The sequence below is a fragment of the Hyaena hyaena genome, unplaced genomic scaffold (genome assembly GCF_003009895.1).
Source record: "Hyaena hyaena isolate Hyena2069 unplaced genomic scaffold, ASM300989v1 scaffold_182, whole genome shotgun sequence".
NCBI lineage: Eukaryota > Metazoa > Chordata > Mammalia > Carnivora > Hyaenidae > Hyaena > Hyaena hyaena.
This window is the reverse complement of record NW_024080814.1, coordinates 1,332,486-1,356,949: the sequence shown is the minus strand read 5'-3', so window position 1 is coordinate 1,356,949 and position 24,464 is coordinate 1,332,486. Positions and strand designations below refer to the sequence as shown.

General features: G+C 36.2%; 1 protein-coding gene across 3 annotated transcripts in view; it reads left to right on the top strand.

The window, feature by feature from the left end:
- FGFR1OP2 (FGFR1 oncogene partner 2) overlaps positions 1-21,304 on the top strand; it is a 34,802-nt gene extending 13,498 nt beyond the window's left edge. For 2 of the 3 annotated variants that reach the window (XM_039240797.1, XM_039240796.1), the window contains exons 2-7: positions 8,529-8,677; positions 11,365-11,482; positions 12,754-12,896; positions 15,282-15,395; positions 17,844-17,957; positions 19,326-21,304. In XM_039240797.1, the coding sequence (XP_039096728.1) occupies positions 8,543-8,677; positions 11,365-11,482; positions 12,754-12,896; positions 15,282-15,395; positions 17,844-17,957; positions 19,326-19,463 (762 nt within the window). In that variant the 5' untranslated portion in view covers positions 8,529-8,542 and the 3' untranslated portion in view covers positions 19,464-21,304. The remainder of the gene's footprint in view (positions 1-8,528; positions 8,678-11,364; positions 11,483-12,753; positions 12,897-15,281; positions 15,396-17,843; positions 17,958-19,325) is intronic. The other variant, XM_039240798.1, reaches the window with a different exon arrangement.
- The last annotated feature ends 3,160 nt before the right edge of the window (positions 21,305-24,464 follow it).

Sequence of the window (24,464 nt, the reverse complement as noted above, 5' to 3'; positions counted from 1 at the left end):
TTTACATTTAAAGTAATTATTGATAGGTATGTACTTATTGTCATTTTGTTAATTGCTTTTTAGTTATTTTTGTAGTTATTCTCTGTTCCTTTCTTTGTCTGTTGCTCTCATCCCTTGTGGCTTGATGGCTTTCTTTGGTGTTATATTTAGATTCTTTTCTCTTTTTTTGTGTGCATGTATTAATAGGTTTCTGATTTGTGGTTACCATTAGGTTCACATAGAAAATTTACATGTATAGCAGTCCATTGTAAGTTGATAGTCACTTAAGTTTAAACACACTTAAAAGCACTAAATTGTTACTTCCCTATCACGTTTTATGTATATGATTTCATATTTTACATCTTTTTATATTTGTGTATCTTTGGATTTTTGTAGACATAACTGATTTTATTACTATTACTGTATTTTAACCTTCATACTTGTTTTTTTGTTTTTTTTTTTTTAAATGTTTTATTTATTTCTAGGAGAGAAAGAGAGAGAGACACAGCGTGAGCAGGGGAGGGTCAGAGAGAGAGGGAGTCATGGACTGAAACAGAATCCAGGCTCTGAGCTGGCAATCAGCACAGAGCCCGACGCGGGGCTCGAACCCATAAACCGCGAGATCATGACCTAAGCGAAAGTCGGACGCTTAACCGACTAAGCCACCCAGGCGCCCCCCTCCATACTTGTTTTATAAGTGATTTATCTACTACCTTTATTATATGTTTGTTTTTACCTGTAAAATAATTTCCTTTCATAATTTTCTTATTTCTCATTAGGGCCTTCTCTTCCACTCAGAATTCCCTTTAGCATACCTTATAAAGCTGGTTTGGTAGCAGTGAATTCCTTGAACTTCTGTTTGTCTGGGAAACTTTACCTCTCTTTCTATTTTGAAGATTACTTTTCTATTCTGAAGCTAACTTTACTAACTCTTTCTAAAGATACTTTACTGAGTGGAGTAAACTTGTTTGCAAGTTTTTTTCCTTTCAGCCTTTGAATATATCATGCATATACCCTCTGACCTGCAAAGTTTCTGCTGAAAAATCAGCTGATTGTCTTGAAGGGTTTCCCTTTTATGTAACTGCTTTCTTTTCCCTTGCTGTTTTTAAAATTCTTTATCATTACTTTTAGCCATTTTAATCATTACATGTCTGTGTGGACCTCCTTGAGCTAATCTTATTGGGGGCTCTCGGTGCTTCCTGGATTTGCAAGTCTGTTTCCTTCCCCAGATTAGGGAAGTTTTCAGCTATTAGTTCTTCAGATAGGTTTTTTGGTCCCTTTTTCTTTTTTCCTTCTGGGATCTCTGTATTGCAAAGGTTATTATGCTTGATGGTGTCACTGCATTCCCTTAACCTATCCTCATTTTTTTGTTATTTTTTCTTTGTGACGTTCACCTTGCTTTCCATTACTCTGTCTTCCAGATTGCTGATCCATTCTTCCACATCCCCTAATCCTCTTTGATTACCTCGAGTGTGTTTTTTTGTTTCTCTTATTGAATTATTTATCTCTTGCTGGTTCTTCGTCTCTTTGTTAAAGTTCTCATGAATTCATTCACTCTTTCGTAAGTCCAGTGAGTATCTTCATGACCGTTACTTTGAATTCTTTATCCGGCATATTGCTTATCTCAGTTTCATTTAGCTCTTTTGCTGTGATTTTGTCCTGTTCTTTCATTTGAGACTCAGATGAAAGACTCCTCATTTTTGTCTAACTCTCCATGATCGTTTCTCTGTATTAGGTCAGCTACACCCTCTTGTCTTGAAAGTAGTGACCTTGTATCCAAGAGGTCCTGTGGTGCCCTACGGTATAATGCCCCCAGGTCACCAGAATCAGGTACTTCAGCAGCATCCTATGTGGGCTGGATGTGCCCTCCTGTGGAGGCTGAGCCATGTTTGCCTTCAGCCCAGTAACCTGCTTAGCCTACTGTGGGCGCACTGGGCAGGGTTTAGTCCCTGAGTTGAGGAGCCTGTGTGAGGCCCCAGTTGGCTCCTGGGTGGCAGGGTCAGCAGTCAGGCTAGCTGTCTGCAATTTGCCTCTATGTTGGTCCATCAAAAGGCAGGGCTTTCTCACTGCAGAACACAGAAGCTTCAGTTGGGGCCCAGGGCCAGCAGTCAAGACTAGGTGTCTGTGTTCCGCCTCTGGCTGCGGCTGCAGAGCACTCTTCGTGTACAGCCTGCTAAAAGACCCGGCTCTGGAACCGTGGGCAAGCTGGTATGTGAGACTGTCTTCCCCTCCGCAGTGCAGAGTTTTCTTTGGAACGGCACCATTCCTGCCAGGGCTGCTTGCATGATATGGAGGAGTGGGAGCCTCTTTAGAGGGACGTGTGCCAGGATGGGTGGGTGGAACAGGCAGTTGGCAGGGAACGTGGGGGCGGGGCGTGCAGTGCTAGCCAGTGCGGAGAGTGCTAGTGCTGGGTCCTGCAGGTGTCTGGCTATGTAGGCTAGGGGACGGAAGAGAAATGGCCCCCACCGTCACTTTTTTTCTTGGAGAAATCTCCAAAGATTCCTGCTCCTTCAGCACATGTTCAGAGATTAGTAAATAAATCTCCTTCACATGTACCCCAGGCACTTTTCAAACTGTTGCTTCTATGCCTGAATTAACTGTTATGCTGGCTCTTTAAGAGCAGGGACCAGTTTCTTATTGTCCTCCACCTCTTCTGTTAAGCCAACTGATTTTTAAAATCCCCAGAGTTAAGCTCTTCTGATTTTAAAAGCTCCGGAAGTAAAGCCCCATTGGGTCTCATAGCCAGATGTTAATGGGGATTTTCTTCCCCATCTTCACAGCACATGTCCCCAGGGTCTGAAGTGCCTGGGATGGGGTCAGATATTCTTCCACGCTTGTGGTGCCCTCCCATTTGTGTTTTGTCAGGGGTTTGGTTCCCAACCAGTCTCTACCTCTCCTATCCTTTCTACTGTGGCCTCATCGTTACCATTAACTCTGGAAGGCGTATTCTGCCAGTCTTTGGGTTGTTTTTAGAGTTAGTTGTACAGATGTGACTCATGGTGTGCTCATGGGACAGGGTGAGCTGAAATCCTCCTCCTCCACCATCTTAGTCCCCCATCCTGGGTCCTGTTTTTTAATTCATTCTGATAATATCTTTTAATTAGTGTCATTAGAACATCTACATGTAGCATCATTATAAATATGTTTGGATTTAGGTCCAGTATCTTATAATTTATTTTGTTCCTTCAAAATTTTGTTACTTTATTTTAATTCATCTGTTGTGATTTTGACTATTATTGCTTAAGTTTTTTAAGAGGTTTCTCTAGGAATTTTATATATTATATATATTATTAGTCATATATATATATGTATATAAAACTATTTTACTTACAGTTGACATTCAATAATTTTTTTAAGTTCTTTTTTGAGAGACAGAGAGAGCTAGTGTGCTTGCATGCTGGGGAGGGGCAGAGAGAATCCCGAGCAGGCCCCACGTTGTCAATGTAGAGCCCAGTGTGGGGCTCGATCCCATGAACCTTGAGATTGTGACCTGAGCCGAAATCAAAAGAGTTGGTTGATTAACCAACTGAGCCACCCAAGTGCCCCAACATTTAATAACTTCAAGTGACATGTTGAAACCTTTTCACTTTATAGGTCCATTTGCCCTTCCACCTTTATGTCATAGTTACATATTATATCTACATAAGTTGAAAATTCTATCAGACAAAAGTTATAGTTCTTGTTTTCAAACATAAGACATTTTAAAACACTCAGAAATAGTTTGCTATATTTGCCTATTTCTGTTACTCTCCCTTATTTCCTGATGCTTTCGTTGCCTTCTGATACCATTTTGCTTCTCTCTGAAGAATTTCCTTTAGAACAAATCTATTAGAAATTAATTCTGTTTTTCTTCTGAGAATGATTTTTTATTTCACCCTCATGTAAGAAGGGTATTTTTGCTGGCTATAGAATTCTGGGATGACAGTTCTTTCTGTGTCTTAAGTGTTCTATTTTCAGTTTCAATCATTTTGGTGTCTGGCCATCCTGATTCTGATGAAAGATCAATAATCCTTCAAATTGTGGGTTCTTTATGAGTATCATTTGTCTCTTAACTGTTCTCAAGAATTTTTCTTGAAATTTCAGAAATTTGATTATGATGTGTCTGAGCTTAGACCTACTTGGGTTTATTCTCTTTGAGTTTTCCTGAGGTCTGGGAATGAAGACAGGAAGATTTCTGAGGAAAAGACACTGTGTTGCATAATTTAAATTCATAAGTAACTGTTCCAGTTAAATATGTTTCTATGTTACTATTTGCTTTTGTTTCTATATTACTTGGTTATAAGTTAGAATGTAGTTGGTAGGAAATACAAACTATAATAGTATTTTAACTACTGTGAATATTATGGCTTTTCAACATGGGACTTTTCAATCCATTTCATAAAATAAATATTCTGGTATATTAAAGAATGTTACATATTCCTAGAGGATAGAGAGACAACCCTATAAAATCTACTGGGAGACATTAAAATGCTTTAGGAATGGTTTTAGTTCTCACTTCATCTTTAAAATTTTTCCGGGGGTGCCTGGGTGGCTCAGTCAGTTAAGTGTCCAACCATTGATTTCGGCTCAGGTCATGATCTCATGCTTTGTGAGTTCAAGCCCCACATCAGGCTCCATGCTGACAGTGCAGAACCTGCTTAGGATTCTCTCTCCCTCTCTTGCTGCCCCTTTCCCACTCTCTCTGTCTTTCTCTCCTAAAAGTAAATAAACCTTAAAAATTTTATAAAGAAAAAAATAATGAAAATTTTCCAGATTTATCTACAAATAAAGCACGCACTGGGCCATATCTTATGCTATACAAAAAGTTTTCTCATCAGTGTTTTGAATATTGTGGCCAATTTTTTTTTTCCTATTGGAATGAGATGCTTCATGGAGTTCCTAGGGTCCATTTGAGGTTTCATCAGGTGCCATCAAGTCACCATTCTGATTGTGGCAGCTCTTATCTTTATGAATGTTACAATTTGATCATTCCATGTCTCTTTTTGGAATTAGACCAGATTTTGTGTGTCTATGATGGAATCTTTGAACTTCTCCATAGATTTGATTTTATTGTTTTATCTGAGGCCCTGCATAAGGACTTGTAGTCAGAGAACTTTGTTTATAGCATACTTTAAAGTAGTTCCGTACTTATAATGCTATGTATACTAATACATACATAGCATGTTAGCTTGTATAGTATTATTTTTATTGTGTATGTCTATTAGGTAGTGTCAAGCTATCAAATAGTCCGTGTATGCATTGTTTATTAACAGATATCTGAGGAACTTTTTTTTTTGTAGCATTTCAAGAAAATTATTCCAAACATGATCCAGCTATTAGTATGTAAATTTACTTTTTTTTTTTTTCTTTTTTAGCAAGTTGTTGTATCTTAGCCACAGTTAAGTCATTTGACCAGTTTGGCTTCTGGTAAGAAACTGAATTTTAGCAGAATGACTGAAGTATCTATTGTATATCAAGCCTGGTATTGTCACTTTTTGTGTTTAATATAAAGCCCATTAACAAGCGGTGAAGTCAAGATTTGGTCCTAGAGAATTCAAAAGTTTTGTTTGGGCTTAGGCACTTCGTGAATTATAGAAACACGGTCATGAACCATTCTTGCAGTAAGTGTAGTTGGAGTAAGTGCATCACCAGTGGATGGTAATATGAAAAGAAGAAAGTAACAGTATTTCATGATAATTCAACTGTAGAAAATGTAGACTAGTTTCCTTTACCATAGGGATCTGTGACATGGCAACATGAGGTTTGAAGACCTAGTACAAGTTCAGAAAATGCTTGGGATTGCTCTGAGGGAAGGAGGATGTTTTAGCTTCTCAAATAAGGCGCAGGACATAATAGGCAGTGACTCCTTGGTTCCGTGTTTTGAAGTTAATATCCCCAGAACACAGCATAACATTTTCATATTTTAAAAAGAAAGATTTATGATTTACCTAGGAAGACTCCATCTAGAGTCAGGGCTCTGTTCCAGTTAATCAATGTCTATGGATTCTTTTGCTTAGAGGAATCTAAGGAGCATAGCTTTTTGGGTTTTTTTTTCTTTTACCCTTTTTTTGCAGGGTGGTGCAACTTTCTGAATTATACACAGTGTAACTATTTTCATGTCTAGGTGACCTATCATCTGATTTTATGTAGCAGCCTTAGTGCATTCTATTTGGAAACAGATCCTGTGTATTATATTTGTAGGTGTTGTGTTACACAGCATAAAGTATTCCTCTAATAGTGGTCCCAATAATTTTTTTTATAGGTTGCAACCTGGAATTGTTAGAGATGCTTAGTACTTGAGTTGTACTATTCAGCCAAGATAAACTTTATGTCTCTAAAGTCTTTTACAGTTTTCTCCAGACTTTCAAATTTGTTTTTTTTTTTTAATTTCCTTTGACCGTTTGTTATAACCAGTTATGTTTGCTATACGACAAATAATGTGTTCTGTTTTTAATTTTTTTTTTTTTACTCATTATAAGTCAATTTGTCCCCTCTTCTCCCTCCCTATTTGTATTGCTCTGTTTGTTTTTGTGGGTTTTATTGGTAAGGGGGCATTAAATAACTCAGAGCTTTTACTCTGAAGGATCTGGTGTTTCATAGTAGTGGGGTTAATGGGAGATATGGTGAGTCACATGTGAATAAGAAATCTGTATTATTACCCATCTGTAGTGTTAGGTAATTCTGTTTGGAAGTTTAGGGCATTGTTAGACGCCCTAATATTGGATAGTTGTCCTTTTGTGTTTTAGCTAGTATGGGACGTTGGTAACTAATGACCTTTTTGCTTATCATTTTTTCAAGTACCTTTTTCTAAACCTCTCAAATCTTAGAAGACAAATCTTTTGGTAGTTTTATCTCAGGAGCCAGAAATTGTATTCATTTCCAGCTTGTTTAATTTTGAAAGCTCTCTGGAAATGTCTAGTCACATATTGAAGATTTTCTAAATTGGCAGGTTTACCTTTTGATTTGTTCTGTTGAAATCCTCTTATTCAGGTTTGAACTAGTACAGTAGAATCTAACAGTCACATTCTGTAGCAAATTCTCTCTTCCTAAAGTTGATGAAATCCTTAATTATAGCCCTTAACTGGGATCCGTACGAGAATTTTAATTTATAGACCTGGCTTCCGGCCTAGTAATTTTACAGTGTGATTTAACTTTTTGAGAAAACCCTGAAGAAAGAATGGCTCATATAAGGTAAGCTAAAACTAGTATAAAGAGAAAAATTCAAAGACAGTAATTTTCAAGGGCACCTGGGTAGCTCAGTCGGTTAAGCATCCAACTCTTGATTTCAGGGCAGGTCATGATCTCACGAACTGTGAGATCAAGCTCCGTGCTAATAGCACAGAGCCTGCCTGGGATTTTTTCTCTTCTTCTGTCTGCCCATCTGCAGTTCATGGTCGGTCTCTCTCTCTCAAAATAAATAAACTTAAAAAAAAAAGATGGTAAGTTTCAGAAGGTTTACATTTTTGAGAGAGATTAGTTTAAAGTCAGGATTTGTTTTGCGGTCTCTGCATACCAAATGATGAAGCTAACTATTGAGTATTTCATATTTTGTCTCCTAGTATTTTGAACTCCTTAAATACTTAATTTTAGTATATCAAATTGATTTAACAAATCAATACGATTTAAAAAAATTGTTTTATGTCTTTATTTTATTTTGAGAGACAGAGAGCGAGCAGGGGAGGGTCAGAGAGAGGGAGACACAGAATCTGAAGCAGAGCCCGACGCAGGGCTCGATCCAACCCATGAACCATGAGATCATTACCTAAGCCAAAGTCAGATGCTTTTAACTGACTGAGCCACCCAGGCACCCCAAATGTGATTTTTAACATATCAAAAATTTCTGATAATGGCTGGTACTCTAATATTTTTTTAACCATTTACTAAGGAAAGTGCAAGAGTTAGGATTCTAATAGTTCCTATAAGAAGTAGTGTCCAAAAGAAAGACACTTTGACACAGCACGACACGTAGAGACCACTTTGGCTGGTCAGTGTGTGTTATGAATGGTGTCTCAGGTCACCTAACTAAGCAGAGGCTAGGAAGGATCTAGTTAGTGACTGACAGTCATGAACCACAGAATAAAATAGTCTTTTTCACAAATAACAAGAGAAGAGTGCCCTCAGGAAGAGTACATCTTTTTTAATTAAAGATTTTATTTTTACGTGCTCTCTACACCCAAACACTGGACTCAAAACCCCAAGATTAAGAGTCACATGCTTTACTGACTGAGCCAGCCAGGTGCCCCAAAAAGCACAATTTGTATACAATAAAAAATGTATTCACTTGATTTCTACTTCTTTTCCCCACCGTAGATTCAGGGTGTTTTAAATACATTCTGATTATGTCTGCAAATCATTTCTTCATGCTCTAATTTTTTTTACTGTTATAAAATCACTTTCAAGTTTATGCCATCCTAACAGAAGCAAAACCACAAGAGGTTCTTAGATGTCTTTTCTCCCTGTAAACAATCCTATAACAAATGTAGCTTAAGAAACACATCTATGTTAACATGAACCTAAAATAATAAAATAGCATGCTGGCTTTGTTTTGAATCTTAATTTTAATTTTATAGGTATTCCTTTAGAAATGAGTTGCACGATTGAGAAGGCACTCGCTGATGCTAAAGCTCTTGTTGAAAGACTGAGAGATCATGATGATGCAGCAGAATCTCTGATAGAGCAAACCACGGCACTCAACAAGCGGGTAGAAGCAATGAAGCAGGTTTGATCTTTCTTCTTTCTTGTTGATTCCATTTTTTAAAAGGCAGTCATAGACTGCTGTTTATGTATTTCTTGAATCATAAACTTCTGCTTAATTAGTATTTAAGTATTTTTTTAATGTTCTGTAGAATTTAAAAGTAGCTTGACTTCTATGTTTTAATTTTACTTTAGATTATCATATAACTTTGTCACATCCAGGTGACATATATATGCATGTATATTCTAAAAACTAGATTTGATCACTTGTTTTTCTGACAGAGTTGCATATTGGAGTTTAGAAAATATATGAATATATTGGGTTCAGATATATTTGACAAAGACCAAATAATATCTTTTACTAATAGTGCACATATTGTGCTCTGTCTCATATTTTTATAATGTAGAAATGTTCACGTTTTTCTCTGTAAAAGTGCTTAGGTGATGCTATTTAGTAATAAAGTAGTTTTTGAAAATGATGTAAGGCAGTATCTGGTTTATACATTAGGCAGTTGTTGAATTTGTACTTCCTGCATTATTGTCCATTTAATGCTACCAATAAAAGAAATGAAAAGGGCTTCACTTCTTATTATTCTTTTATATAAGAACTTGCACGTAAGAGTTTTCCAGTGGTCCATGGAGTTTAGCTACCATTTTAAGCCTTCTTATGATAAAAATTTTCAACTCTAAGAGAATTACGAAATCTCTGATATTATGATGGAAATCAGGGAAATTATCTATTCATAGCCTACTCTTGTGAAACTCCTCCATTTTGTAAAATGAAGCAATCCTGGGATGATGCTTCTGACAAAGCTACTGGAAATAATGGAGCAAATTTACTTGTTTTGTCACCCTAAACAGATTACTTGTCTCCCTAACTATCCAGCTTGACTCCTGCATTCCAGTAAACATATCTGGTGTTGTGCTAAAAACAACAGTTTGACAACTAAAGTTAAGAACCAGGAATGTTAGGGGCACCTGGGTGGCTTAGTCAGTTAAGCGTCTGACTTTCGCTTAGGTCACGATCTCGCGGTTCGTGGGTTCGAGCCCCGCGTGGGGCTCTGTGCTGACTGCCAGCTCGGAGCCTGGAGCCTGTTTCAGTCTGTGACTCCCTCTCTCTCTGACCCTCCCCTGCTCACGCTCTCTCTCTCTCTCTCTCTCCTAGAAATAAAAAAAAAAAAAAAAAAAAAAAGAACCAGGAATATTATAATGAATACATTACTAAATGGAACATTAAAATGTCTTGAATATAGGGGCCCCTGGGTGGCTCAGTCAGTCAAGTGTCCAACTCTTGGTTTCGTCTCAGGTCATGATCTCCTGGTTTTGTGAGTTTGAGCCCCACAGGGGGCTCTGCAGTGACAGTGCAGAGCCTGTTTGGGATTCTGTCTCCCTCTCCCTCTCAGCCCCTCCCCAACTCACACTGTCTCTCCAAATAAATAAACTTAAAAAAATTTTTTTAAATAAAATGCCTTGAATATAAAGGAGTACAATTTTAAAGTTAGATTCACATTAAAAATTTTTTTTCCATTTCTTTTGCACATGTTCTTTTACTATTATTGAGATAAATTCACAATACCTGTAAAATGTACCCTATTGAAAGGTATAGTTCATTGGATTTTGGTACATTCACAGGTTGTGCTACCGTGATCAATGTCTAATTCCAGAACTTCCCGTCATCCCCCCAAACCCACCTCTGTTAGCAACTACTCCCTTAGCTTTCCCTTCTCTCTGCCCCTGGCAACTAATCTTTCTATCCCTATGGATTTGTCTCTTTGGGACATTTCATATAAATGTTGTTCAATAATATGTGGCTTTTGTGACTGCTTTTTTAATGTTTTTGAGGTTCATGTTGTGGCATATATCAGTTTTCCTTTTTATTGCTGAATTATATTCCAACATACAAGGATACAGTGTGTGTGTCTGTCCATCAGTTGATGGACATTTGGATTGTTTCTGTTTGGGGCTATTATAAAACTGCTGTGGATATTTGTGTCTAAGCTTCTGTATAGACATACATTTCTAGTTATGGGGGTAGAATGGATGGGTCATATAATAGCTCTGTGTTTAACTTTTTGAGGATCTGCCAGACTATTTTCCAAAGCAGCTATACCATTTTACATGTCAACAATATAGTTTCTCCACATTCTAACACTTGATATTTGACTTTTTGATTAAGATCATCCTAGTGGTTGTGAAGTCATATCTCACTATTCTATTGAATTGCACTTCTCTAATGACTAGTAATATTAAGCATCTTTTTATGTGCTTATTGGCCATTTGTATACCTTCTTTAGAGAACTGTCTCTTCAGATCCCTTGCCCATTTTTCCCCAGCTTTATTGAAATAGAATTGACATATAATATTGTATAAGCCTAAGGTGTACAAGATGATTTGATACACATATATTGCAAAATGATTACTACAGTAAAGTTAGTTAACACCTCCATCACCTCACATAATTACCATGTATGTGTGTGTGATGAGAACACTTAAGATCTACTCTTACTAATTTCTAACCACATAATATTGTTAACTATAGTCACCATGCTATACATTAGATCCCAGAACTTATCTTACTTGCCCCTATTTTAATTGGGTTTTCTTATTGTTGAGACTTTTAAGAGTATTCTGGATATTAAACCCTTATCGGATATGTATCTCAGAAACATATTTTCAAATATTTTCTCCCTTCTTTTTTTATCTTTTCATTAGTATCAGGAAGAAATTCAAGAACTTAATGAAGTTGCAAGGCACCGGCCACGGTCCACGTTAGTTATGGGAATCCAGCAAGAAAACAGACAAATCAGAGAACTGCAACAAGAGAACAAAGGTAAGATATATAATCACTTCATTCCAGTGAACCTATGATTGTAAAGACAAAAGAGTTTGACAACTAAAGCTTAGAACCAGGAATGTTATAATGAATTAAGTTACTAAGTGACTCATCAAATGCCTTGAAAATAAAGGAGTTAAAATTTTTTTTTCATTTCTTTTGCACATGTTCTTTTGTTACTGTTTACTATTATTTGTTAACTATTAGTCACATACCATAGAATCTACACTTTGAAAGGGAGAAAGAGAGCTTTAATTTACAATTTGACTATTAATTTGGAACCAGTGGAGAAATGGCCAACTAAATTTACTTTGTTATTAATCTCATTTCTGCTCCGTATGCCTGAAACATCTGTATTGGTTTTTATGCCTTTTCCTACGTTTGAGTGTCTACCTTGCTTGGAGTCATCTTGGGTTCTCACCCTCAATATCCAGTTTGTACCATTGTTGTTACCTATGAAATAACTTTCTTTCTCTGTGGTCCCACTGGTTTGGCCCCTTGCTTAGGTGTTCATAGTCTCGTTCCTGAACTGTCCTAATTGGTCTCCCCAGTTCCAGGCCCTTTTCCCCCTCCAGTCTATCTTCAACACAGGCATCAGATTAATTTTTCAAAGATATATCTGATCGTGCTATTCTTTTGCCTTAGAACCTTCACTGTACTTATTTCCTTATCCACAGGCCTTCAAAATTAACTCCAAGCCTTTTTTTCTATCTTTTCCCCATACTTCTCCATGAAACCTTTTTTCTTGCCATCCTGAACTAATTCCTCAACACTGCATTCACTTTCATGCCTCCCTGTTCAGTGTCCTTTCCTTTATTTTTCAGCTCCAGGAATGCAAGTTCATCTCAATAATTTGAAGCTTTCACCAGTTTTTCCTCACAGACTTCTCATATATATTTGGGTAGAGCTCTGTTCTGTCCTTTATACATTGTATTATAATTATTTATGTATTTGCTTTCTCAACTAGACTGTGAGCTCCATGGCCTTATGGGTATTCTTACTATACAGCATTATCTGGTACTTAATTGTTATTCAGTAAATGTTTATTGAAATGATTCTATAAAAATTAGTTTTAAATGGTCATTTAAAAAATCAAAGGACTCAATTGGTATCCTTTATTTCTTTATGGCAAGAGTTTTTCATGTTTTCTTTCCAAAATACCCTCTTTATAAAAAGTTTGCCTTTTTGATAAATGTAATGGGGAAGAGACTATTTTGTACATCTTTAACTCAGGTTTGAGTAAAATATACTGTTATTGTTCTTGATAGAATTGCGCACATCTCTGGAAGAACATCAGTCTGCCTTGGAACTTATAATGAGCAAGTATCGAGAGCAAATGTTCAGACTGCTAATGGCCAGCAAAAAAGATGACCCAGGTATAATAACGAAGTTAAAAGAGCAGCACTCCAAGGTAATCCATTCTATAAACATAATTTGAAATGAAAAGAAGCACAAATTGGTTAACTTCTGTTGAGGTTTTTTTTCGTTGTTAAATCACAGGTATCTAACATGATATTTTTAATACTTCATCTTTCTGACATTTTCTGCTTTTCCTTATTTTTTTCATTGTTATTTACTTTGATTACTCTCCTAACTCCTTTTGCTCCCTAGTAGCTTTAACATATTTTCAAAAATAAATTTTATTGGGGAAGTAAAGGTAAGTGTATTCAATTCAAAATTATTCTATAAGGGCATCTGCTTTTAATAGATTTGTGTTGACATTTGTTGCAAAACAGTTGAAATGCTGAAAACAGTTTCAGAAATCTGAAACCAGCTAACGGTAGATTTTTCTTCAGACTGTTTACTGAGTGAGGCTAATTCATCCAGATTAGAAATAATACTGATTATGATGGAAAAACTATGGGTGACTGGGGAGGAAAAGAACCAACATCTTAAAATGTTGCGCTCCCCCCACCCCCCAGTCACAGATGAGTTAGTACCATTTTTAGAGACAAAACTGAACTGGTTAGAAATTCATGTCTTTCCCTCTGCTCAAGTTCACTTATTGACATCCCTGTGCGTTTCCTTTGTGTATGTCCCTGTGCTGGTTAGTAACTACTGTAAAGACAAGTAGAGTAATCCCTTCCTGTTTACATTTTAAACTAAATTTTAACTGCTGGTGTGAAATAAAAATATTAGAATATTGTGATTTCTAGCTATTATCTGTATTGGATAATGGTGAGCTAACTATTATTAGTTATTACTAACATTTAAGAAATACTGTTTTAAGACATGTTTTCATCTTAATTATTGAAACACATTTTAGAGTCCTTAAAATAATTCTTTCATCTTGGTGCTTGTAGGTATTTTTTAATTATTAATTATTCTATTAAAATTAAATATCTAGTAAAGCCTTGTAGGATAACTTTACATTATTAATAATATTATTATTATCTTTATTATTAGAGATAACTTTACATTATCTACTAGTAATAGATACCTCTTGTGTCAATAGTAAAATAGATTAATAAATAAGGGTTTAATGTTACCTATTTATACTATCCATCTTCTAGCCAAAGGGAAATAACCTTGGATGTTTAAGTGACAATCTTTTGAATATATATTTACCTGTTGTTAATGAGATCATTATAAAAACATTTAAATTTAAATGCATAACTTGAGTGTTTCTTTTAAAGGTATGAAAACAAATTGACTTAAATTATTGGTAAAATAAATATAATCTTAAGAAGTTCCAAAAGACCCTAATGTTTAAAACCTAAGAAATTTTTTAAGATATGAAGGGAATACTCTGACCAGAACATGTTTAGCATAAGATACTGCAGGTTTCTCAGTTGTCTGGTAGCAACTCTGCCAGAAGCAAATGTTTTCTAAAACACATAAGAGTTTACCATTCACTAGAGCAATTTTATTAATTAGTAAAGTTAAACATTTCTTAAGATAGCTATAAACCATCCTGTTTTACTGTGTAGATTGAATTCATCTAAGTGCTGATCCTTACCTTCCATAAAATGACTGTTCAGTTACTTGTCGTTAATTCTAACTAATACATATTAATGTTTGTGATTTTGATTTTTCCCAAAAAGGAGACACTTCAATTAAATAAACATTTATTAACACTTGCACTGGCTTAGTTATTAATCCTAAGATGAATAATTACGTTCCATTACTTTGCCATAGGAGCTCACAGTGTAAAGGGAGAGAGATACAAACATAATATCGAATATAAGATAGGCTGTGATGAATCCTAAAATAGAGCTATCTTTTAATATGGGAATACTAGTGGTAGTAAGATTAGTTCTCATGAGGAGAATCTGGAAAGGTGTCAAGAAAGGAAGAAAAATCCATCCAAATCCAGCCTTGAATTAATTATTGGCAGGAGGGGGGGCGGGGGGGAGGAGAGGAAGTGTCAACAAGCAGAAGTGGGTGAGCAGAGACACTGGTGTGATAAAGGTGCAGAAACGAAAGATTCCAGGACGTGTTTAGGTACTGACACTCTGATAAGCCTAAACACTGAAAAATTTAAAACACACTTAGGTTAACAGAGTTACACATTAACAGCATTTGGGCATGAGACCATTTTGAGACCACCGTGACACAGAATTTCTCCCTCACTTAGAAGTTTTTGAGCACAGATTTAAAAATCCGTAAAAGGTTTGAGAAGAACTCATTTTTATCCAAATGCTCATTTTTACGTTATTTTTTAACAGATGCCTTTTTGGAAATCTTAAAAAAACAAACATTTCAAACAATTGGCTAACACGCATGAACTAACACTCATCAGTTTTTAAATTACGGATAATGTCCGTATTAACATTATAATGACTCTATACTACAGATTGACATGGTACATCGTAACAGCTCCGAAGGATTCTTCCTTGATGCATCTCGACACATCTTTGAAGCATCTCAACATGGACTGGAGAGGAGGCACTTGGAAGCAAATCAGAATGTACACTAAATAAAACAGTCGACTTTTGGGGTGTGGATGGAAGGGGGGAGGTCCATTTAAAATGTTCTTTTACATTGAATTTTCCTGCCAGTTCAAATCAACAAATAAATGAAATTGCTTTAAGAAATGCTGTGCTTTTGACAGCCATGCAAAAATATTCAGTGTAGAAACTTTAAATCTGTCATTGTTTCTATGTGTATTGTACCATACACAGCCTGTTAGGTAATTGCAGGCTTTAAAGGGTGTTCAAGCCAGCTTTTCTTTTTATTGCTGCGAAATTTTAGTAATCTTTAAACAGTTACCCTCTTTGTGAACCACGTTTTCTTGGCAGTCATTTTAATCTAATTTCATAAAAATTTTGCTCCAACTATTTTAATTTCGATTTCTGATGGTTAGTAGTCCTTCGGTTTCAGTTCACAGTTACTTAAAAATGCCTTTGTTTCGGTCTTATATGATTTAATAGCATACACTATCTTGTCTTTGTTTTAATTGTGGCAGGTCTTGACTGAGCAGTGTTGAGTAGACCTAAACAAAAGTTAAAAATGAGCATTTCAAGAAAGTTTAAGGATTATATCACTGACAGTTCAAGGATTATGTTACTGATACCTGTTGCCTTTAGCAACTGTTTCGAAAGCACAGGTCTTAGCCTCTTGTGTTCATTAAAAGGTCTATGATGCTTCCCTAAAAATTTTATTGTAATAAGTTAACTATCCATGAACTGGGCCTATGAAATTACTACTCTGTTTAAAGTCTTGGGATTTTTTTTTCATGATTTTATTAGAATAGACTGTCCTAAAAAAAATTAGTGGAATCTCATTTTCTTCCATTTTAAAGGCAAAGAATTATTTGCTTCCTGTACCGTCTTTTAACGTAAAAGGACACTAAATGATAAGCTGAAAAAAGTGATGGTGTTCAGAATTTTTTTCATTATCCTCAATCTGCTGCTGTAATTATCTGTACTTGCTTTTAAACATGCTCCCTTTCCAGAGGGGAGGGGATTTAATCATTTTCAAAAAACTATTTCAGAATATAACAGATGTTGGTCTTGACACTATTCTTGCTACCATAATCTAATCCAGGACTGTCCAATAGTGCTTTCTGAAATGATGGAAATGTTCTTTGTGCTGTTCAGTATGGAAGCCACCAGCCACACGTGGCTAGTGAGCACTTAAAGTGTCACTGATGCAGTTGAGGGACTGAATTGTTAACTTCTTAAAGGGTGTTTAATTTTAATGGACATTTATATAGCATCATATTGGATAGTGTAGATTAGTCTTTTTATTTTGCCTTCTTTCTGCATACCAGCATTGTATAGGTTTCTCCATTAAAATAATACTAGGACCTGCATTTTTGTTGGCTACAAGATATTACATGTGTGGTTTGCTAAAGATACTATTTGTTCTCCATATTTCTTTCAGTTTACTAGTTTTATAGGTTTTGGGGGTCCTCTTCAAATCCTTTTTATAAATAGGATATATACGGCTATTTAAGAGACAGGGTTTTGGGGGAGCTTTTAGCTTTTATATTTAAGTTTTGTCCTTAATATAACAAAGTAACCCTCAACTGCCAGTGAACAATGGTCTATAAGAAGCTGTTTGTTAAAAAATGATTATTCTTAAGTTTCTGTTAATTTTTAAACCTTGTGTCTGTCTCTTTCACCTGACTAGAAGCTCCTTGAAATCAGGGAACATGTCTTAATAATTTCGTATTTCTGTTGCCTGGCACAGAACTATCGGTGTGCAGAAAAGAATAGCACAAGATTGGAAAAAAATTTTTTTTTTTACGTGCTGCACCAAACAAATGTGGATATCTATTTTATATCTGTGATATTTTGAACAATTTGCAAAGAAGGCCATTTAATATTTTAATACTTAAAAGCAGACTTAATGTTCATTTTACTTTATTATCTGTTATGTGCCAAACATGGGCAAATATAAACAAGATACAGTTCCTGCTCTCAAGGAGGATTATAACCTCGAAAAATTTTGGGCTGGATTGAGATCAGTTTTTAGGCACAGATAATAAATAAAACATGTATAAATTGTGGAAGACTTTGGGATAAAGAGATTCAATATGTCAACAATTTTTGTCCTTCCCATTACTTTGATTAGTAGTAGATGTAGCTACAAAAAAGGAAAAGGTCATTGATCATTTGTAAGAGGCATGTGAAAGAGTACTCTTCTTGCTAGTGGGTTTAGTTGTATTGTGCTGCTTATCCTGATTTATAATCCCAACAGAAATCTGATTTCAAAAGCACATTCATAGTCAACTTTCTTGTAAATATGTGTTTGATATATTACATTCATGTTAAATGGCAACGTAAGAATATTACATTCATGTTAAGTGGCAATGCAGTTTTTTTTTTTTTTTTTTTAAAGAAAAGGAAAGGATCCAAAAATAAAAACAAAGTTATTTCACTGATTTGCAACTCCCGTCTTTTTTTTTCAGGAATTACAGGCACATGTTGATCAGATAACAGAAATGGCAGCAGTAATGAGGAAAGCCATTGAAATCGATGAGCAGCAGGGTTGCAAGGAACAGGAACGAATATTTCAACTTGAAGTAAGTTTTAAATTGCAGTTGTGGGTGAAAACTGTCCATACGAAGATTCATGCCAGAAAATCCGTCCTATTTAAATACATGAATATATACTTCCCTGGAAAACTGGTAATGTTCTCTTTCTTAACCCTAAACTGGTAATGTTCTCCTTCTTCCCCATATTGGTTATATGGGTATATAATGCAAAACTATTTCAACAGTAATACAAGAGTCTAGGATCAGTATAACTTACAGCAGTATTTGAGCAAATTGACATTTTTGGATCCTATGTGTTCCCATTATTAGGTGAATGTGCCTTTTAATTTAGTAATTTAAAATTTTTCTTTATTGGAGATCATGGTGATGCAGGGAAAATTATTTTAATCTACAGTTATTCTTTGGGCATTCGTATTTTTCTGTGGAATATAAAAGCTTTTCTGTCTTATTTTGTGGTAGTGAAAGCAGAAGTTACTGTTGAATAATTTAAATCAGTAGAATTGACTTATACTTTTAAAAGCTTCATTTTGAAATCATGGCGGGGATGTTGGTTATTGAGGGCCAAAAGTGATTTCTGTCTCTAAGCATAGTGTTCTCTCATTCCTTAAAACAGGGCTAAGCAAACTTTTTAAGTAAAGGACCAGATAGAAAATATTTTAGGCTCTGCAAACCAGAGATTCTGTGTTACAACTGCTCAGCTCTGTCACTGTAACACAAAAGCAGCCACACACAAAAAATATTGAGCTTCCCTATGTTCCAGTGAAGTTTAATTTACAGTAACAGGCCTTGAGCCAGACTGTAGTTTGCTGATCCTTGCTTTATACCATTGAAATTGAGAATTATAGACACTTTTGAATGTCTGCTAATTTCTTACAGTAACTAATCTAGAAGAAAAAGATTTGTTTATCAGTGCTCAATTTGGCCGCTTAACTTTCCTTCTTGAAAAATCTCACAATCTGCTCAGCCAGCCCCACTGCTTTCAAATTCCAGTGAGGAAAACAAACCAAACCAAATGGACTTTCCTGCATTCCATGCTAACATGGAAAAGTAGTTAAGGTACTAAAGTACCAAGAGGCTTTGTTGAGTTTATATCAGTATAAATCTAGATATTCCTTTCTTCATCTTTACTGTGATTATGAAATGAGACCGTTTCTGAGGTTCCATCTATAATTACGGCCACGTAAATAAGGCGGCTTTGCACTGGTGGGAAAGGAGCACAGTTCCTCCCTCTTTAAAAGTGTTCTCTGGATTCAAGTTGTCAACTTTGTATGTTCATTTAGTTATTTCTGCCAATTATAAAACTTTTTGTCATACCTTCTAATGTTTGGCTTAAGATACGTTTGTATTTTTGTAGCTATTTTGGTGACTACATCTTTTTGTTTGCCTTTTTTTTAGCAAGAAAACAAAGGCTTGAGAGAGATCCTCCAGATAACTCGAGAATCCTTTCTGAACCTTAGGAAAGATGATGTGTCTGAAAGTTCATCTTTGTCAGCATTAGTGACCAATAGTGACCTAAGTCTGAGAAAGAGCTGAAGAGCCTGTAAGTCTGTGAGCTTTTTGCAAAGCTCCACATCGTCACTGGGACTGGCCTGATGTGAATGAATTAACAGAAAAATCCATCTCAAGCCACCCTTTATTTTTTTCTATAGTGTGTACAGTGCACTGGCAATGACATTCTTAAGCTAGCAAAAATGCAGAATTAATGGTCATAGATTTTATTCCAAAATATAATTAAAAACTAGAAACTTTGTTAATTGGTGAAGAAACTAAAGATTTTCTGAGTGACTGCTGAACCTAACAGCAGTACTGTTGACAACCCTGGATGATGCTTGGATAAACATGAATATTCCCAATAAATGGGAATTCATGCATTTATCCAAATTTTAAAATATACATCTTGCCACAGTTTGTAAATGGAAGACTGTCATATTAAATTTTATTTCTTCTCCCTCTTTGGTGTCAGAGTTAACAAATAGTTTATGTACCGTGAGACTTCAGCTTTAATGATTGCCTGTCTACCTTCCCATTACTGTAAATTTTGGTCAAAGAACACTCAGTTTGCAAGAGTGTAGGAATGTTTCATATGCACCAATAAACAAAGTTAATTTAATTTTAGCCAGTTTACCATAATTAAAATACTCCACTGACAATTGTCTATAAGTTGTTTAAGTATATGAAATAACATTTCAGGAATGAAAGAGAAAGAATATTACTTTCTAAGAAAGAAGATCTTATAAGAGACATATTAGTAGGTTAAACTACTCCTTTGAAAGATTTAAGTTTTGGTTCTTAATAATGAAGATGAGGTATTTCTCTTCTCTGGTTGATCTTTAAGGATATTAGGTAGTTCTTTAAGCTAATAACAGAGTTGAAATGTTTGAAATAGCAAACTAGGTATGTGTCAAAGTAAATTGGGAATTCCTCTGCCTCATTGAACCCTTTCTTTAAAAATGCAGAAAGTAAATTACAATTTGAAAATAAAATTTGTTTTCTGGATGTCTTCATAAGCTCTATCTTCTGGTCCTTGTAACCTGGAAGATTTTTCTTATAATCTATCAGTCAAAAGGGGGGTGGGTGGGAGGAAATCTGTGGATTTATAAGTATTTGTTTCATTTTTTTCCAAAATCTTTATCTAGTATGTAAATTTTTAAAAGCCACTGGAAATAGAAATGTACTTTAACATCAGTTGAAATCTCAATCTTATTTCAGGATTATAGAAGGATAAAAGAAAAATGTCAAATATGATTAAATATACTAATTTGTATTAAAATTAGCACAATAGGAAATTCTACTTTAGGGTATGTAATTTGTTAAATATTCACATGGTAGCTTTTGTGTATAATTTCATATATTGGTAAAATTCAAAACTACTTTTCACTTGTAATTTTTGTATCTTAAGTTTGAAGTAAGTGGGGCTGATTGAAAAGGGCTAATGGCCCAAACACTGAATAGACTTCTCAGAGGCCTTAATTGATATTTTATAACTGACAGTTATTTCTAAACTTTTCTATTGGTTTTGGGGAAAGTATCTGTTAATTTGGTGGCACATTCATTGATATAGTTTTATCCCAAGTCAGAATTAACGAAAATAAACTATACAGTTGAGATGAAGTCTGAGGCAATTCATTGAGGCAGCTCTATTATTAAAATGTTTCTTGATAACTAATTATTTTTATAAACAAGTTAATTTATTCTTGGTCTTCTTACTTGGATATAATTTTAAGGTCTTGGTGTTTAAAGACATTTACTTTGTTATATAGCAACAGTTTTCCATCCATACTTTTTTCTTTTTAAATTTAAGGTTCTACTTATGTCTGAGAATGTATACTGCATAGGAGCCTATTTTATCAATAAAGACGAGTGATTGAAATTGATATGGCCTCCCAAGTTAATTTGGAACAGCGCTTTCATTTATTCTTACATAGAGTTTATTTTTCTGCCATTTTCTCTCTTACCACAAAACTAGTACTTAGCAACAACTTCTATCTGTATTTCTTAGGAATTGGCCAGCAACTTACTGCTTATCCAGCAAACCTTTTCATAATATGTGGTGGGTTTAAGAGTGTCCCTGCTGCAGGGGTGCCTGGGTGGCTCAGTCAGTTAAGCATCTGACTCTTGATATGGGCTCAGGTCATGGTCTCACAGTCAAGAAAATTGAGCTCCTCCTTCTCCACCTCCCCCCCCCACGTGGAGCCTGCTTGGGATTCTTTCCCCCTCTCTCTGCCCCTCCCTCGCTAGCAGTCAGAAAATACTTAAAAATAATTTTTTTAAATGTCCCTGCAAAGGCATGTCCAGGACCTAACCTCCTGTAGCTGTGAAGGTGGCCATATATAGGTCTTTTCAAAGTTTATTTTTGAAAGAGAGGAGTGAGGGCGGAGGGGCAGATAGAGAAGGAGAGAGAATTCCAAGCAGGCTCTGCACTGTCGGCACAGAGCCCAACGTGGGGCTCAAACTCATGAACTGAGCTGCAGTCGGACACTTAACTGACTGAACCACTCAGGCACCCCGACCCTGTTTTTTTGTTGTTGTTTTTTTTAAGTTTATTTGAGACAGACGGGGAGAGTGCACGTGCATGTGAGGTGGGGAGGGGCAGGCACACAAGGAGAGAGAATGCTAAGCAGGCTCCGTGCTGCCAGTGCAGAGCCCCACCCAGGACTCAAACTCCCGAACGCGAGGTCATGACCTGAACCGAAATAAGAGAGTTGGAGGCTCAGTGGTGCCCCAGAGTTTTTAAGAGTTTTTGCAGATTTAAGGATCTTGGGATTAGATCATCCTGGATTAGATCATCCTGAATTTAGGATGGGCCCTACATCCAGGGACTGGTGTCCTTATAAGAGAGAAAGATACTTGAAACAGGCACAAGGAAGAAGGCAAGTGAAGACAGGCAGGATTACGCAAGCTGCATACCCTCAGGTGCCACACGAGGCTGGGAGGGGAGATGGATGGAATGGTCCCTTAGCTTCCAGAAGGGGCCAGCCCTGCTTGATTTTTGACTTCTGGCCTTCTTGATTTTTCAGAACTGTGAGAGAGAAAATTTCTGCTAAGCCACCCAGCCTGTGGTAGTTTGTTACAGCAGCCCTAGAAAACATGTTATCTATTTGTCATCTATCCACTACACATCTATCCTAGAGGGAATACAACTCTAAAACACCAGTTCTACACAACCTCACAAATAGAGTGTTTTCTGCTCATATTGATATTCTTTAATATCCAGGTGACTTCCAAAATTTTGTAATTTCTAAACTGCCTCAAAGACTGAAAGATCACAGATCCAGAACTCAATTGTTGGTGACTGCTACCTTTTATGATGGTCAGAGTAAAATAAGAGCTCATTTTTTAGTGAGATCTCAATGAAGAATAATTTCTAATTGGAATTTAAAGGGGCTTTCTTTTTACCTCAGTGGCTGCCCCTCAGCCTCCTTTCTTCTGCCTTTAAGCCCCGAGGCTCAGTCGTTATTCCTGCTCACTTCCTTGGTGATCTCACCCAGTCTCTTGACTTTAAACACCTCCTGTAATGCTGAGGACTCCCAAATTTACAGCTCTCATGAACTCCAGGCTCCTCCAACTGTAACTATCAACAAGAGATCTCAGACCTAACATGCTCCCAGCAGCCATCCCCCCAGGCCTCTCCATATTCTTCCCCATCTTAGCTGGTGACCACTCCATCTTTTCAGCCGCTAAGGCCAAAAACCAAAAACCATGATGGCACCTTTGACTCCACCTCTATCTTGCATCTAGTTCATCAGCAAATCCTATTGACCCTCCCTTCTAAATCTATCAGAATCCTCCCATCTCTCACCACTGCTTCCCCTGGCTAAAGCCACATTTTGATAGTGTTAACAGCGAGTAAATTAGATTCAACCTGAGTATCATCCAATAGGGAAATAATTTACTTCCAGATTACTAATTTACTATCAATATGTACCCAATCCAGTTTATATATACTATGACTTAAAGAGTCTATCAACAGGAACAAAAATACCTAAATTTGCATACTAAAAACCTGAATGCTAGATTGCACATATAATTACAACTATGTAAAAAATGCATAGGGGGAAATGTCCAGAAGTAGATACCATCAGTATACTTACAACTTAAGTCCACAGTTTTACATACACTAACCAGTTAGTTTGTTGCCTGTAAACCAAAGGGTTTTTTTGACCGTCTTTGTATAGATGTCATAATTTTTTCAACTCTTTCTTCCCCTGATGGATAGTCAGACTGTTTGCAATTTTTGTTAAAACAGTACACCCAGGGGCCCTTGGGTGGCTGAGTTAGTCAAGTATCCAACTTCGGCTAAGGTCATGATCTCACAGTCCATAGGTTCGAGCCCCACGACAGGCTCTGAGGAGCCTACTTAGGGTTCTATGTCTCCCTTTCTCTCTGTCCCTCCCTTGCTTGTGCGCTCTCAAAAATAAAATTTAAAAAAAAATGCTTCAGGGGCGCCTGGGTGGCTTAGTTGGTTAAGCGTCCGACTTTTGCTTAGGTCATGATCTCGCGGTTCGTGGGTTCGAGCCCCGCATCGGGCTCTGTGCTGACTGCCAGCTCAGAGCCTGGAGCCTGTTTCAGAGTCTGTGTCTCCCTCTCTCTCTGACCTTCCCCTGCTCACGCTGTCTCTCTCTCTCCTAGAAATAAATAAAAATATTTTAAAAAAAAACCTGTTAAAAAAAATGCTTCATTAAACATCCATGTGCATAACTTATGTACTGGAATTTCTGGTGTGTAAATTCTGAGAAGTCTGCTGGTTATGTTCCTTTTTGTGATCTTTCACATAAAGGAAAAAATAAACGTAGACAGTTAAAAATCCACCATACAGAAAATATTAGAGTTCAAAGTTACGTCAACTTCTTCCTGCAACCTAGTCTTCCCAGAGGTAATTACAAGTTTCTTGGGAATCAGAAAAACTTCCCTATAAATGTTTTTAAACATATACACACAGATACACACAACTGGAATCTTACACCTTGGTTCCTCAGTGTTTTTTCGTTTAATGATATCCCTCGTAAGTTTTTTTTCCATATGAGCAAAAGGAAA